At 43.9% G+C, this 16,514-nt stretch overlaps 1 protein-coding gene across 1 annotated transcript in view; it reads left to right on the top strand.

Moving 5' to 3' along the window:
• Positions 1-16,514, top strand: part of arhgap39 (Rho GTPase activating protein 39) — a 682,545-nt gene that overhangs the window by 380,117 nt on the left and 285,914 nt on the right. Inside the window, 1 exon segment of the mRNA XM_072252088.1 lies at positions 9,876-9,900. Within this exon segment, the coding sequence (XP_072108189.1) occupies positions 9,876-9,900 (25 nt within the window).

Here is a 16,514-nt window from a genome sequence, read left to right as displayed (position 1 = left end):
AAAGACAATGTATAGTGATATCCAAAAAGAAGGAGAATCCTATCTGCAGGCTGAGAATAAACGGGGAAGACATAAAACAAGTACAGAACTTTTGCTACTTAGGAAGCTGGGTGACATCAGATGGCAGGTGCGACATGGACATCAAAAGAAGAATAGGGATAGCAAAAAGACACCTTTACAAGAATGAAGAGGATACTGACCAATACTGAACTAGGCATGACAACCCCACCTCAGAGTACTGAAATGTTACATTTATCCTGTTATGTTATATGGCTCAGAATGTTGGACAATATCTAGTAACATGAGGAAATGAATTGAAGCAGCAGAGATGTGGTTTCTGAGGAGAATGCAAAGAATATCATGGACAAAACGAATATCTAACGAGGATGTCATGAACAGAGCAAACACAAAAGGAGAAATAATGTATGAGATCATGAAAAGGCAATGTAACTTCATTAGACATGTGATTAGGAAAGAGGAGTTAGAATGCATGGTAATTATGGGAAAGATTGAAGGGAAGAAAGCAAGAGGAAGACAAAGACAAATGATGATGGAGACAGCAGCCAAAGAACTGGAAATGAATACCAATGAATTGCTCCAATTGACCCGAAACAGGAGTGTGTGGCCCATGGCAGTCAAAGCTCAAACTGGGCATCGCACCTGATAACGATGATGAAGGAACTGAAAGAATGCAGCGCAGGTAAATGATAAAGTGCAAGATCATAGTGAGGTAGATTGTGATGACATCATATATGCAGCATTCATAAAAAAAACATAAACAAAAAGTATACATAATATTTACAACTATTTGGCTCGAGAATCAAATGGTTGAAGGAAGGTGGCTGTTTTTGACCCCAATGGTGTGGAACGTCAGGCTTCTGTACCTTCTGCCTGATTGCAGCTACTGAAAGATGCCATGGCCTCTAAATTCTATAGAGAAAAAGTATCTATGGTTTTGAAGATGCTTTGCTTGGACTCTTTTTATTGATGCCACTGAATTTATCCTTGGGTATTGGGAATAAGCTAGACTCAAAAGACATTAGGTATGTTTGTTGGGGTCAAATTCAATGCCAATCTATCACCTTGGTTTTCTTCTATAACATTGCCTGACAGACAGAAACCTCCTCCGTCCCATTGTTTCCTCTATACCTCTTCCTTCCAAAATCCTCCTGACCAACCTGTCAACTTCCACCCTTGAAGAACTGTTCATCCAAGAGTCCGCTGTTGGCACGTGAGCCTGCCAAGCCCTATTCACCCATCACACAATTGGTGTTGATCTCTTCTGGCTTTTGATCTGATCCCACATGTTACAGTTATCTCCATGGATTTCCCCTTCACTAACTCTGTAAACTCTGTTTGGTTCCCTCTGGAACCCATCTAGATGACAGCAATCCTCTGTTGCTGACCGCTTGACCATTTAATTTAATCATGCCAGCATGCCATAAAGACCAAATTCTTTTCAATATGCACTGCCTCTCTTGCCCTCTCTATGCTGTTCTTTAAAACCTATTTGCTTGACCAACTATTTGGTCCTCTGGCATTCTCTTTCAATAGACCATATGATATAGAAACAGAATTAGGCCATTCAGTACCTCGAGTCTGCTATATCATTCCATCATGGCCGATCTATTATCCTTCTCAACCCCACTCTCCCTGCCTTTTCCCCATAATCTTTGACATCATGACTAATCAATAGCCCATACACCTCCGATTAAGGCGGCACGGTAGCGTAATGGTTAGCCCAATGCTTTACAGTTCCATAGCTGCCTGTAAGGATATTGTATGTTCCCCCTGTGACCATGTGTGTTTCCACCCACAGTCCAAGAACGTACCAGTTGGTAGATTAATTGGTCATTGTAAATTGTCAGCTTGGATTAAATAGGGGGATACCAGGTGGCATGGCCTCCACAGCTGTCTGTGACAATGAATTCCACAGATTCCTCACTCTAGCTAAGTTTTTATTTTTTTTAATTGCTTGTGCAGCCCTGAAGCAAAGTATTTTGCCTCATTAACCATATTATATAAATGAAATTTGTGAATGGACAGATTCAGCCTATTCTACCATGTAGTAATGCTCTCCTAGCAACCTTCATTATTAAAATAAAAAAAGATGCAGCCCTCAGTGAAAAGTCATCATTGTACACCTTCACAACTATTGTGAATAAGAAAACACCTCTTCTAATGGTTGGTAATTGCTCGGTAGAAGGTGCTAGATTAGTAAACGTTGCAGCTTCCATCCTATCTCCAAGTGTGGTGAGTAAATCAAATGAAAAGGAACAATGTCGTAGATCAGGCTGCATAGGGCCCGTGTAGCCTGTGTGACCAACCTTGATTCTGAAGATAAAGATTAGCTTTATCTTTCACACTTACTTCGAAACATATAGTGAAATGCATTGTTGAGTCAATGATCAACAGTCCACAAGTGTCACCACACCTCTGGTGTCAACGTAGCATGCCACAACTTAGTAACCCTAACCCGTACGTGTTTGGAATGTGGGAGGAAACCAGAGCACCTGGAGGAAACCCACGCAGTCATTCAAGATTCAAGATTGTCGATTGTCATTCTTTAGTACATGAGTGCAAGGGAGAATGAAATGTTTGTTACTCCGATCTGATGTAGCGTAAATAAAGCACAATAAACACAAAGAGCACAAAAAACAAAAAGAGCAATAGATAAACATAAAAACATAAAAATCTGCAGCACATTACAGGCCCTTCAGCTCATAATGTTGTGCCGACCATGTGACCTACTCTAGAAACTGCCTAGAACTTCCCTAACGCTTAGCCCTCTATGTTTCGAAACTCCATGTACCCATCTAAGATGCTCTTGAAAGACCCTATTGTATTCACCTCTACCACCTTCACTGGCAGTGCATTCCATGTATCCACCACTCTCTGTGTGGAATTAATATTAATATAAAAGGGGAGAAATTGCAAACTCCTTACAGATAGCAGTGGGAATTGAAGTGCAATCATTGGCACTGTGAAGCGTTACACTAGCCTTTGTCTTTGCATCTTGACAAAGACAAAGACTTTCTGCAAGAGCTATCCAATTTAACAAATTTCCTTTGCCTTTCCCTTAGTCCCTCAAATTTACCGCTATTTTCATCCATGCTGTTCTGGTTGGTGAGTTTGTGAAGATATGACATTGAGATTAGGTGTTTGAGAAATCTGGTTCAGTTGCTGACCAACCTCGTTGACCCACTGGTCATTCTGAGAAAGAACACTGACGCAGATGCTTTATGGTTCACTGCTTTGGGAATGTCATGGACGCATACTAGGAACTTCCCTGTGACAGCTCACAAGGGACATATACTGCGATTGTGATTATTGGTACTGAACAGGGATGTTAGGTGCAACGTTTAGTTGCAGCTTGGATTCCATATCAATTATTGTCTCCACAAATGACCTGATCAGTGACTGCTGTGGTGAGAATGGCTCAGAGTAAAAGAAATATGAGTGATCAGCGAGTCCCTGTGTAAATACTGAAGGTCACAGACTGAATTTGACAAGTACAGAAGCCCAGAAGGGGTAATCCAAAGTTAGCTTGTCTGAAAGTTGGAATTTCGATGTGTGTGATCTGTGTCTGCGAGTCTGGGCCCAATGTCTGCAAATCTGAGGGTCCAGGGCCAAGGACTCCAGAGGCTGCTTGTTCCGAGCTTGGAGACCTGTCTGTGTGTGTGGAGTAGGTGGAAGGGTGGGAAAGGGGCTTATTTTGTTCGTAGTATATAGTATTGTTGTTGTGCTCTGTTATTCTACTGGACATAGTGGGCATGCTATACTGATGCCAGAATATGTGGCAACAGTTGCAGGCTGCCCCCAGCACATCTTTGGGTTGTGTTGGTTGTTAACACAAATGACGGATTTCACTGTGTTTCGATGTACGTGTGATAAATAAATGAATTTGAGTCTGATCTGAGTATAGACTGTTAAAGATTGAATCCGACTGCAGTCATGAACTTAAAAGTGTTCTGAGCTGTGGATCACTCCAATGCCATGTAATCATTATTGAGACAGGCAGTCCCAATAGGTACACTCGGTTGTGCATCAGAATGTTAAAAGTCTTTCTGCACCATGTTATTGGAAATGTACCAAAATGGATATCATAAGAACATGATACAGGGCATAAAGTGATATGTTATAAAAAATTACTGTTTGTTAGAGAACTGGAGCTAATTTATTTATACATAAAGAGAATTATGTTTGCTCACCCAAGAGTATTAATGTTTAAATTCTATTAGAAAATTTTGAGGTTGCTACCTGGCATATTTATTTGATTTTCAAGCATCTCCCCTGGGCACCTAGAACAGTGAACTATTAAGCATCTGCATTGGTGTACCCTGCCCCCCCCCGCCACCTGGGTCCTTAAGATTAGCTAATAACTGTATGAGGTCTTGCAAGCTTTTCATCATAAGACCTGAAGAAATACGACATTCGGCCCTTCGTCATGACCTGAATCTGTCTCTGATGAATCTCCAACTTTGTACAGATTATTCGATGAAGATGAGGTATCCCAGCTGTGAATATCCCTCTTGTGTGAAAGTCTGACAATGTTATCCAAATAATTGTAACAAGTCACTATTAATGCTCTATGTACCATCAACGGTCAGGACCTTAATACAGTGCCCTGAACAATATCGCTGCTGTCTTAATGAGTTTATAGTCTCCCCATGATTGTGTGGGCTTCCTCCGGGTGCTCTGGTTTCCTCCCACATTCCAAACACGTATGATTAGGGCTAGGGTTAGTAAGTTGTGGGCATGCAATATTGGCACTGGAAGCATGTCAACACTTATGGGCTGCCCTCAGCACATTGTCGTTTGACACAAACGACATGTTTCACTGTATGTTTCGATGTAGAGGTGACAAATAAAGCTAATCTTTATTTGAGCTTAAAAACAGAAAATGCTGGAAGTATTCACCAGATCAGGGAAGTCTGAAGAGACTAAAGAGAGTTAACTTATCAGGTCAATGAACTTTTAAGTTAGTTAAGTCTATGTAGATGATCATTTGTCAGGTACAATGGCTCTGTACATTTGAGGGATAAAAGAAGATATAGCTGTTTCTGAATCTTCTTTGTCTGTGGTGTTGAATGTGACAGAATCCAAAGTAATAGACGTAAAATGTTGGAGGAACTCAGCAGGTCAGGCAGCATCAATGGAAGGGAATAAACAGTCAACATTTCAGGCCAAGACCCTTCAGCAGGACTGAAAAGGAAGGGAGAAAAAGCCAGAATAAGAAGGTGGAGAAAGAAAAGGAGTACAAATTGGCAGGTGATAGGTGAGAGTAAGAAGAAGATAGGTGGGTGGATGGGGGAGGAGATGAAGTGAGAAGCTGGGAGGAGATAGGTAAGGGCTGATGAAGAAGAAAACTGATAGGAATGGAGAGTAGACCAGAGGAGAAAGGATCACGCGAGATTGATCTGTGAGTTAGAAACATAGAAACATAGAAAACCTACAGCACAATACAGGCCCTTTGGCCCACAAAGCTGTGCTGAACATGTCCTTACCTTAGAACTGCCTAGGCTTACCCATAGCCCTCTATTTTTCTAAGCTCCATGTATCCATCCAGGAGTCTCTTAAAAGACCCTATCGTTTCCGCCTCCACCACTGCCACCAGTAGCCCATTCCACACACTCACCACTCTCTGTGTAAAAAAACTTACCCCTGACATCTCCTCTGTACCTACTTCCAAGCACCTCAAAACTATGCCCTCTCATGCTAGCCATTTCAGCCCTGGAAAAAAGCCTCTGACTATCCACACGATCAATGCCTCTCATTATCTTGTACACCTCTATCAGGTCACCTCTCATCCTCCGTCACTCCAAGAAGAAAAGGCCGAGTTCACTCAACCTATTCTCATAAGGCATGCTCCCCAATCCAGGCAACATTCTTGTAAATCTCCTCTGCACCCTTTCTATGGTTTCCACATCCTTCCTGTAGTGAGGCGACCAGAATTGAGCACAGTACTCCAAGTGGGGTCTGACCAGGGTCCTATATAGCTGCAACATTACCTCTTGGCTCTTAATCTCAATCCCACAATTGATGAAGGCCAATACACCATATGCCTTCTTAATCACACAGTCAACCTGCGCAGCAGCTTTGAGTATCCTATGGACTCGGACCCTAAGATCCCTCTGATCCTCCACACTGCCAAGAGTCTTGCCATTCATGCTATATTCTGCCATCATATTTGACCTACCAAAATGAACCACCTCACGCTTATCTGGTTTGAAGTCCATCTGCCACTTCTCAGCCCAGTTTTGCATCCTATCAATGTCCTGCTGTAACCTCTGACAGCCCTCCTCACTATCCACAACACCCCCAACCTTTGTGTCAGTAGCAAATTTACTAACCCATCCCTCCACTTCCTCATCCAGGTCATTAATAAAAATCACAAAGAGTAGGGGTCCCAGAACAGATCCCTGAGGCACACCACTGGTCACCAGCCTCCATACAGAATATGACCTGTCTACAACCGCTCTTTGCCTTCTGTGGGCAAGTCAGTTCTAGATCCATAAAGAAATGTCCCCTTGGATCCCATGCCTCCTTACTTTCTAAAGCGGCCAGAGCGTGAGTGGGCCAGTGAAGGAGTGGAGCTTTGAGGCTTTGACTCGAGAGGCTTCGACGAGAAGAGGCGGAGGACAAGCTAGCTCGCAGTTAGTTTTTACAATGCCCCCTGAGACGGTGATGTGCCTCTCATGTGAGATGCGGCAGTCTTGGGGGAACGCCCCTCTCCCGCAGAGTCACATCTGCCAGAAGTGCACACGGCTGGGTGATCTGGAAGACCGTGTAAGGAATCTGGAACAGCAGTTGGATGACCTTCGACTCATAAGGGAGAATGAGGCAGTCATAGATGAGAGCTACAGGGAGGTAGTCACACCTAGGCTGTCGGAAGCAGGTCGTTGGGTGACAGTCAGAGGGGGGAAAGCGAAGGTGAGCGGACAGGTAGTGCAGAACACCCCTGTAGCCATTCCCCTGAATAATAAGTTTACCGTCCTGGATACTGTTGGCGGGGACGACCGACCAGGTGTGAGCCACGGTGGCAGGGCCTCCGGCACTGAGTCTGACCCTGTGGTGCAGAAGGGTGGGACAGAGAAGAGGAGAGCTGTCGTCATTGGAGACTCTATAGTCAGGGGAGCAGACAGGAGATTTTGTGGACGTGAGAAGGACACCTGCATGGTTTGTTGCCTCCTGGGTGCCAGGGTCCAGGATGTCTCTGACCGGGTGAACGACATCCTGGTACGCGAGGGAAAGCAACCAGAAGTCGTGATACATGTTGGGACCAACAACATAGGCAGGAAGAGGGATGAGGTCCTGAAGTGTGAGTTTCAGGAATTAGGCAGAAGGCTGAAGAACAGGACCTCAAGGGTGACGTTCTCTGGATTGCTGCCAGTGCTACGTGACAGAGATGGTAAGAATTGGAGGAGATGGCAGTTGAATGCGTGGCTGAGGAGTTGGTGCAGGGAGCAGGGTTTTAGATTTTTAGATCATTGGGATCTCTTCTGGGGAAGGTGGGACCTGTACAGATTGGATGGGTTGCACCTGAACTCGAGGGGGAGCAATATCCTTGCAGGTAAGTTTGCAAGCATGGTTCGGGAGGGTTTAAACTGATTTGCGAGAGGGATGGGACCCAGAGTGATAGAGCAGTGAAAGAAGTGCATGGAGTAAAGCCAGATCTAACATACAGAGAGGCTTTGAGGAAAGAGAAGCGGAATAAACAGTGTAAAGACAGTAAGGTAGAAGGGCTGAAATGTGTGTACCTCAATGCAAGAAGCATCAGGAACAAAGGTGATGAACTGAGAGCTTGGATACATACATGGAATTATGATGTAGTGGCCATTACAACGACTTGGCTGGCACCAGGGCAGGAATGGATTCTCAATATTCCTGGATTTCAGTGCTTTAGAAGGGATAGAGAGGGCAGAAAAAGGGGAGGAGGGGTGGCATTACTGGTCAGAGATACTATTACAGCTACAGAAAGGGTGGGTAATGTAGCAGGATCCTCTTTTGAGTCAATATGGGCAGAAGTCAGGAACAGGAAGGGAGCAGTTACTCTACTGGGGGTATTCTATAGGCCCCCTGGTAGCAGCAGAGATACAGAGGAGCAGATTGGGAGGCAGATTTTGGAAAGGTGCAAAAATAACAGGGTTGTTATCATGGGTGACTTTAACTTCCCTAATATTGATTGGCACCTGATTAGTTCCAAGGGTTTAGATGGGGCAGAATTTGTTAAGTATGTCCAAGAGGGATTCCTGTCACAGTATGTGGACAGGCTGACCAGGGGGAATGCCATACTAGATCTAGTACTAGGTAATGAACCGGGTCAGGTCACAGATCTCTCAGTCAGTGAGCATCTGGGGGACAGTGACCACCGCTCTCTGGCCTTTATAATTATCATGGAAAAGGATAGAATCAAAGAGGACAGGAAAATTTTTAATTGGGGAAAGGCAAATTATGAAGCTATAAGGCTAGAACTTACGGGTGTGAATTGGGATGATGTTTTTGCAGGGAAATGTACTATAGACATGTGGTCGATGTTTAGAGATCTCTTGCGGGATGTTAGGGATAAATTTGTCCCAGTGAGGAAGATAAAGAATGGTAGGGTGAAGGAACCATGGGTGACAAGTGAGGTGGAAAATCTAGTCAGGAGGAAGAAGGCATCATACATGAGGTTTAGGAAGCAAGGATCAGCTGGGTCTATTGAGGAATATAGGGAAGCAAGAAAGGAGCTTAAGAAGGGGCTGAGAAGAGCAAGAAGGGGGCATGAGAAGGCCTTGGCGAGTAGGGTAAAGGAAAACCCCAAGGCATTCTTCAATTATGTGAAGAACAAAAGGATGACAGGAGTGAAGGTAGGACCCATTAGAGATAAAGGTGGGAAGATGTGCCTGGAGGCTGTGGAAGTGAGTGAGGTCCTCAATGAATACTTCTCTTCGGTATTCACCAATGAGAGGGAACTTGATGATGGTGAGGACAATATGAGTGAGGTTGATGTTCTGGAGCATGCTGATATTAAGGGAGAGGAGGTGTTGGAGTTGTTAAAATACATTAGGACAGATAAGTCCCCAAGGCCTGACGGAATATTCCCCAGGCTGCTCCACGAGGCTAGAGAAGAGATTGCTGAGCCTCTGGCTAGGATCTTTATGTCCTCGTTGTCCACGGGAATGGTACCGGAGGATTGGAGGGAGGCGAATGTTGTTCCCTTGTTCAAAAAAGGTAGAACGGATAGTCCAGGTAATTATAGACCAGTGAACGTTACTTCTGTGGTGGGAAAGCTGTTGGAAAAGATTCTTAGAGATAGGATCTATAGGCATTTAGAGAATCATGGTCTGATCAGGGACAGTCAGCATGGCTTTGTGAAGGGCAGATCGTGTCTAACAAGCCTGATAGAGTTTTTTGAGGAGGTGACCAGGCATATAGATGAGGGTAGTGCAGTGGATGTGATCTATATGGATTTTTTTAAGTCATTTGACAAGGTTCCACATGGTAGGCTCATTCAGAAAGTTAGAAGGCATGGGATCCAGGAAAGTTTGGCCAGGTGGATTCAGAATTGGCTTGCCTGCAGAAGGCAGAGGGTGGTGGTGGAGGGAGTACATTCAGATTGGAGGATTGTGACTAGTGGTGTCCCACAAGGATCTGTTCTGGGACCTCTACTTTTCGTGATTTTTATTAACAACCTGGATGTGGGGGTAGAAGGGTGGGTTGGCAAGTTTGCAGACAACACAAAGGTTGGTGGTGTTGTAGATAGTGTAGAGGATTGTCAAAGATTGCAGAGAGACATTGATAGGATGCAGAAGTGGACTGAGAAGTGGCAGATGGAGTTCAACCCGGAGAAGTGTGAGGTGGTACACTTTGGAAGGACAAATTCCAAGGCAGAGTACAAAGTAAATGGCAGGATACTTGGTAGTGTGGAGGAGCAGAGGGATCTCGGGGTACATGTCCGCAGATCCCTGAAAGTTGCCTCACAGGTGGATAGGGTGGTTAAGAAAGCTTATGGGGTGTTAGCTTTCATAAGTCGAGGGATAGAGTTTAAGAATCGCAATATAATGATGCAGCTCTATAAAACTCTGGTTAGGCCACACTTGGAGTATTGTGTCCAGTTCTGGTCACCTCACTATAGGAAGGATGTGGAAGCATTGGAAAGGGTACAGAGGAGATTTACCAGGATGCTGCCTGGTTTAGAAAGTATGCATTATGATCAGAGATTAAGGGAACTAGGGCTTTACTCTTTGGAGAGAAGGAGGATGAGAGGAGACATGATAGAGGTGTACAAGATAATAAGAGGAATAGATAGAGTGGATAGCCAACGCCTCTTCCCCAGGGCACCACTGCTCAATAGAAGAGGACATGGCTTTAAGGTAAGGGGTGGGAAGTTCAAGGGGAATATTAGAGGAAGGTTTTTTACTCAGAGAGTGGTTGGTGCGTGGAATGCACTGCCTGAGTCAGTGGTGGGGGCAGATACACTAGTGAAGTTTAAGAGACTACTAGACAGGTATATGGAGGAATCTAAGGTGGGGGCTTATATGGGAGGCAGGGTTTGAGGGTCGGCACAACATTGCGGGCCGAAGGGCCTGTACTGTGCTGTACTATTCTATGTTCTAGGTTGTCAATAAGCCTTGCATGGGGTACCTTATCAAATGCCTTGCTAAAATCCATATACGCTACATCTATGGCTCTACCCTCATCAATGGGTTTAGTCACATCCTCAAAAAATTCAATCAGGCTCGTAAGGCACGACCTGCTTTTCACAAAGCCATGCTGACTATTCCTAATCATATTATGCCTCTCCAAATGTTCATAAATCCTGCCTCTCAGGATCTTCTCCATCAGCTTACCAACCACTGAAGTAAGACTCACTGGTCTATAATTTCCTGGGCTATCTCTACTCCCTTTCTTGAATAAGGGAACAACATCTGCAACCCTCTAATCCTCCAGAACCTCTCCCATCCTCATTGATGATGCAAAGATAATTGCCAGAGGCTCAGCAATCTCTTCCCTCACTTCCTACGGTAGCCTGTGGTACATCCCATCCGGTCCCGGTGACTTATCCAACTTGATGCTTTCCAAAAGCCCCAGCACATCCTCTTCCTTAATATCTACATGCTCAAGCTTTTCAGTCCACTGCAAGTCATCCCTACAATCACCAAGATTCTTTTCTGTAGTGAATACTGAAGCAAAGTATTAATTAAGTACCTCTGCCATCTCCTTTGGTTCCATACACACTTTTCCACTGTCACACTTGATAGGTCCTATTCTCTCACATCATATCCTTTTGTTCTTCACATACTCGTAGAATGCCTTGGGGTTTTCCTTAATCCTGTCCGCCAAGGCCTTCTCATAGCCCTTTCTGGCTCTCCTAATTTCATTCTTAAGCTCCTTCCTGCTAGCCTTATAATCTTCTAGATCTCTAACAATACCTAGTTTTTTGAACCTTTCATAAGCTCTTCTTTTCTTCTTGACTAGATTTACAACAGCCTTTGTACACCACGGATCTTGTACCCTACCATCCTTTCCATGTCTCATTGGAACATATCTACGCAGAACCCCACGCAAATATCCCCTGAATATTTGCCACATTTCTTCTGTACATTTCCCTGAGAACATCTGTTCCCAATTTATGCTTCCGAGGTCTTGCCTGGAAGCTTAATATTTCCCCTTACTTCAGTTAAACACTTTCCTAACTTGTCTGTTCCTATCCTGCTCCGATACTATGGTAAAGGAAATAGAATTGTGATTACTATCTCCAAAATGCTCTCCCACTGAGAGACCTGACACCTGACCAGGTTCATTTCCCAATACCAGATCAAGTACAGCCTCTCCTCTTGTAGGCTTATCTACATATTGTGTCAAGAAACCTTCCTGTACACACCTAACAAATTCCACCCCATCTAAACCCCTGACTCTAGGGAGATGCCAATCAATATTTGGGAAATTAAAATCTCTCACTACAACAACCCTGTTATTATTACTCCTTTCCAGAAGCTGTCTCCCTATCTGCTCATCGCTGTCCCTGTTACTATTGGGTGGTCTATAAAAAACACCCGGTAGAGTTATTGAACCCCTTCCTATTCCTAACTTTCACCCACAGAGATTCCATAGACAACCCCTCCATGACTTCCTCCTCTTCTGCAGCTGTGACACTAACTCTGATCAACAGTGCCACGCCCCCACCTCTTTTGTTTCCCTTCCTGTCCTTTCTGAAACATCTAAAGCCTGGTACTTGAACTAACCATTCCTGCCCCTGCACCATCCAAGTCTCTGTAATGGCCACAACATCATAGCTCCAAGTGCTGATCCACGTTCTAAGCTCATCCGCTTTATTCATAATAGTTCTGAAAATAAACTTGTTGACCAAAGGAAATTTGCACCATCCTTCAAACTTTAAAATGTAGTAATTCATGACATCCTTTAAATAATTTGTAACTAATCTGATTGGTGAGTAACATTTCCAGAAACGGGTGATTATCACAGTTTCTAAGTGAATGGCATGTTAAGACAGTTATTGAGTAAATGAGTGAAGGTAATGAGTTGGTGCATCCAGATTTCAATGATTTAACCACAATATTGATAAATATCTGCATTTCTCTTATTTTTCTCATGTATTAGAGCATGTAATGGGTTTGAGAGACGTAATTTATCACAGTAGTGCAGCAGTTAGTGCCATACTTTACAGTGCCAGTTGTAACATTGGGTTTGATTCCTGCTGCTGGCTTTGAATAGAAGGCCATAAGATCATAAGACATAAGAGCAGTATTAGGCCATTTGACCCATCAAGTCTGTTCTGCCCTTCTATTATGGCTGATTTATTATCCATCTCAACCCCATTTTACTGCCTTCTCCCCGTAATCTTTGACACTCTTACTAATCTAGAACCCATTAACTTCTGGTTCAAATATACCCAATGAATTCCACAGATTCATCACCCTCTGGCTAAAGAAATTCCTCCTCATATCTGTTCTAAATGGACTTCCTTCTTTTCTGAGGCAGTGACCTCCAGTCTTAGATTCCCCCACTATAGGAAACATCCTCTCCACATCCTCTATCTATCCTTTCAATATTTGATAGATTTCAATGAGATCGCCCCTCATTCTTCTAAACTCAAATGAGTACAGGCCAGAGCCATCAAATGCTTATGCGTTAACACTTTCACTCCCGGAATCATTCTTGCAAACCTCCTCTGGATCCTCTCCAATGCTTACAATGTATTGGATGATCTGAATGAAGGAGGAGATGTCTGATTTAAAGAGACATATGTAATTGTGCAGAGAGGTGGCAAGACAGAATAATTAAAAAATTATAATAGATAGAGTGAATGCACACAGTTTTCCCAGGGTTGGAGAATTAAGAACCAGAGGGCACAGGTTTAAGATAAGGGGGGAGAAATTTATTTATTTTTTATTTAGGGATACCCAGGCCCTTCCAGCCTAACAAGTCCCTGCCACTGAATTACACCCATGTGACCAATACTAACCTATACATCTTTGGGACATACGAGGAAACCGGAGCACCCAAGGCACAGGAAAAACGTACCAACTCCTTACAGATAGTGGTGTCATTGAACCGGTTCACTTGTGTTTTAATAGCGTTATGCTGACTGCTGTGTCACCCAATTTAACAGGAACCTGGGGATAACTGTTTCACCTAGAGTTGGACAGTATATGTAACAAGCTGCCAGATGAAGCAGTTCAGGCTGGTACATAAACAAGATGTAAAAAGTATTTGGACAAGTACTTGGACTGGAAAAGTTAGTTCAAATGGTTCAGTTTAATAGTATAATATGGATATAGGCCAAATGCGGGAAACTGAGACTAGCTTAGATTGTAATCTTGGTTGGCATGGACTGGTTGGGCTGAAAGGCCTGTTTCCATGCTGTCTGACTAATTTGTTTGTTTGTTCATTATGTGCCGTGTCATATGATGTTTGCGATCGTGGTCTTCCCATGACCATGATTGTTCTTGGCAAATTTTTCTACAAAAATCATTTGCCATTGCCATCTTCTGGACAGCCTTTATAAGATGGGTGATCCCAGACATTACTAATACTCTTCAGAGATTGTTTGCCTGGTGTCAGTGGTCGCATAACCAGGACTTATGATATGTACCAACTGCTCATTCGACCTGCTTGCATGGCTTCAAGTGACCCTGATCAGGAAGGGGAGAGCTCAGCAGGTGCTGCACCTTGCCCAAGGGTGACCTACAGTCTAGCAGAAGGAAGGAGTGCCTTACACCTCCTTTGCTAGAGATGTATCTCTACCCCACCACAAAGTATGACCCATCAGAAGATTAAAAAGGAAGAAAAATTTAAGTTTGAGACAAAGCTAGCCAGAGATATAAAAGCATATAGAAGAAACACCTCTAGATATTTGAAAATGGAAAGCATTAACAATGAGTGCACTACTGGTCCTACAGGGAGCGAGTGTGGGATTTAATCATGGAAAACAAGTCAATGACAGATCAATTAATCAGCTATTTTGCATCATTCTTTACCGTGGAGACTAGAAGCAACATACCTGATGTAGCAGTAAGGAAATATAAATACTGGGGCTGTGGCACTGAGCTCTGGGCTGACAGGTTTCTGGACCCTGATGGATTTCCTCCTTGGTTCCTAACGTAAATAACCAGTGAGAGAATTTCCCATATTCAGGGAAGGATCCGTTCAATGTGTACTTTTATTCAGAAAAGGGAGGATACGGGGAAACTGCTTAAAATCTGCCATGTGGAAAATTTTAGTTGTTATAAAGACTGAATAACTGGATACATAAAATACATAACGCTGGCATAGCAGTTGGTGCAACGTTTTACAGTGCCAGTGATTATTGATTGGGGTTCAATTCATGCCATTCTCTGTAAGGAGTTAGTATGTTCTCCCCTAGACCACTTGGTTTTCCTCTGGGTTCTGCACTTCCCTCCCACATTCTAAAGATGTATGGTCAGGGTTAGTGAACTGTGGGCATGCTATGTTGGTGCTAGAATGTGTGGTGATACTTGTGGGCTGTCCGCAGCACAATTTTGTTGATTTGACTTGACACACTGAGCAGCAATGAGCAGAAAACTAAACTACAGTCTAGCTCAGCAGCAGCCTCAGAAATGGTTCTGAGTTGAGGAGCCTAGACTTTGGGCAAAGCTGATATGGCACGTGTAGGTTATATTTGATTTAGAAGGTTATTTAGAAGATCAGGGAGCTCACTGAGGATTAGGAATGTAGCTTGATATTTGGTACTTTAAACAGCAGAGTTTTAGGGAAACAGGTCAATAAAACCTAACTTTTCTGTAAGTAGAGATGGACTGTTATTATTTAAGAACTATGGGGTCAAAGAATTCACTGAAGATGATTTTTCTTGTGTGGAGCTCGGTTTAATTTTCAGAGACCCAATCAGCGGTGGAAGCAGAGCACAGCATCGAGATTTCTTGCAGGTTGGCAATATTTGTTTAAAAGGAGAGCTTCCCAGACATTCGGACATTCCGGAGGCTCAATCAGTGGTGGGAGCACAGCACAGCGAATTAAATAAAAGTACAGAAAGGATAAGCAGGGCAGCCATTGTTGGCAGTAGGCCAGTGATGAGAGTGGGAGTGTCAGGCTTTGACTCAAAGGAGGCATTGGCTCTTGGTAAGCTTCTGTTAAGTTTCCTCTCTTTTGCTCTTACTGTACCTAGTGTAGTAAATGGCCGTTATGTGTTCTTCATGCCGGATGTTGGAGTCCTGGGAGACCCAGAGACTCCCAGGGAAATACATTTGTGTAAAGAGCATCTGGCTGCAGCTCTTTAAAGACTGTGTTAGGGATCTGGAGCAGCAGCTGGGTGATGTTCGGCTTGTGCGAGAGAGTGAGGAGATCATTGATCAGAGTTTTGGGAAATAGTCACCCTGAAGTTGCAGGAGGCAAGTAGCTGGGTGACTGTGAGGAGGAATCGAAATGTGAATAGGCAGCTAGCCCAGAGTACCCCTGTGGGCATTCCCCTCAAAAATAAGTATACTGTTTTGGATACTGTTGTGGGGGATGACCTTCCAGGGGAATGCTACGGACACCAGGTTACTGGCACTGAGCATGGCTCCGTGGTGCAGAGAATAAAGAGGAAGAAGAGGGGGGCAGTAGTGATAGGAGACTCAATAGTCAGAGGAAATAGACAGGGGATTCTGTGGATGTGAATGGGACACCCAGATGGTATGTTGCCTCCTGGGTGCCAGGGTCAGGGGCATCTCAGATCGCATCCACAGCAGATTAGAGAGGGAGAGAGAGCAGCTGGATGTCTTGATATGTATTGGTACCAGTGACATAGGAAGGAAAAGCAAAGAGGTCCTGAAGAGAGAATTTGGAGAGCTAGGCAGAAAGCTGAGAAGCAGGACCTCCAGGGTAGTAATTTCTCGATTGCTACCTGTGCCATGTGCTAGTGAGGGTAGAAATAGTATGATTTGGCAGATAAATGTGTGGCTGAGAAGCTAGTGCAAGAGGTGGGGCTTCAGGTTCTTGGATCATTGAGATCTCTTCAGGGGGAGGTATGACCGGTTCGAAAGGGACAGGTT

The sequence above is a fragment of the Mobula birostris genome, chromosome 3, assembly GCF_030028105.1.
Source record: "Mobula birostris isolate sMobBir1 chromosome 3, sMobBir1.hap1, whole genome shotgun sequence".
In the NCBI taxonomy this organism is placed as follows: domain Eukaryota; kingdom Metazoa; phylum Chordata; class Chondrichthyes; order Myliobatiformes; family Myliobatidae; genus Mobula; species Mobula birostris.
This window is presented reverse-complemented; position numbering and strand designations above follow the sequence as displayed.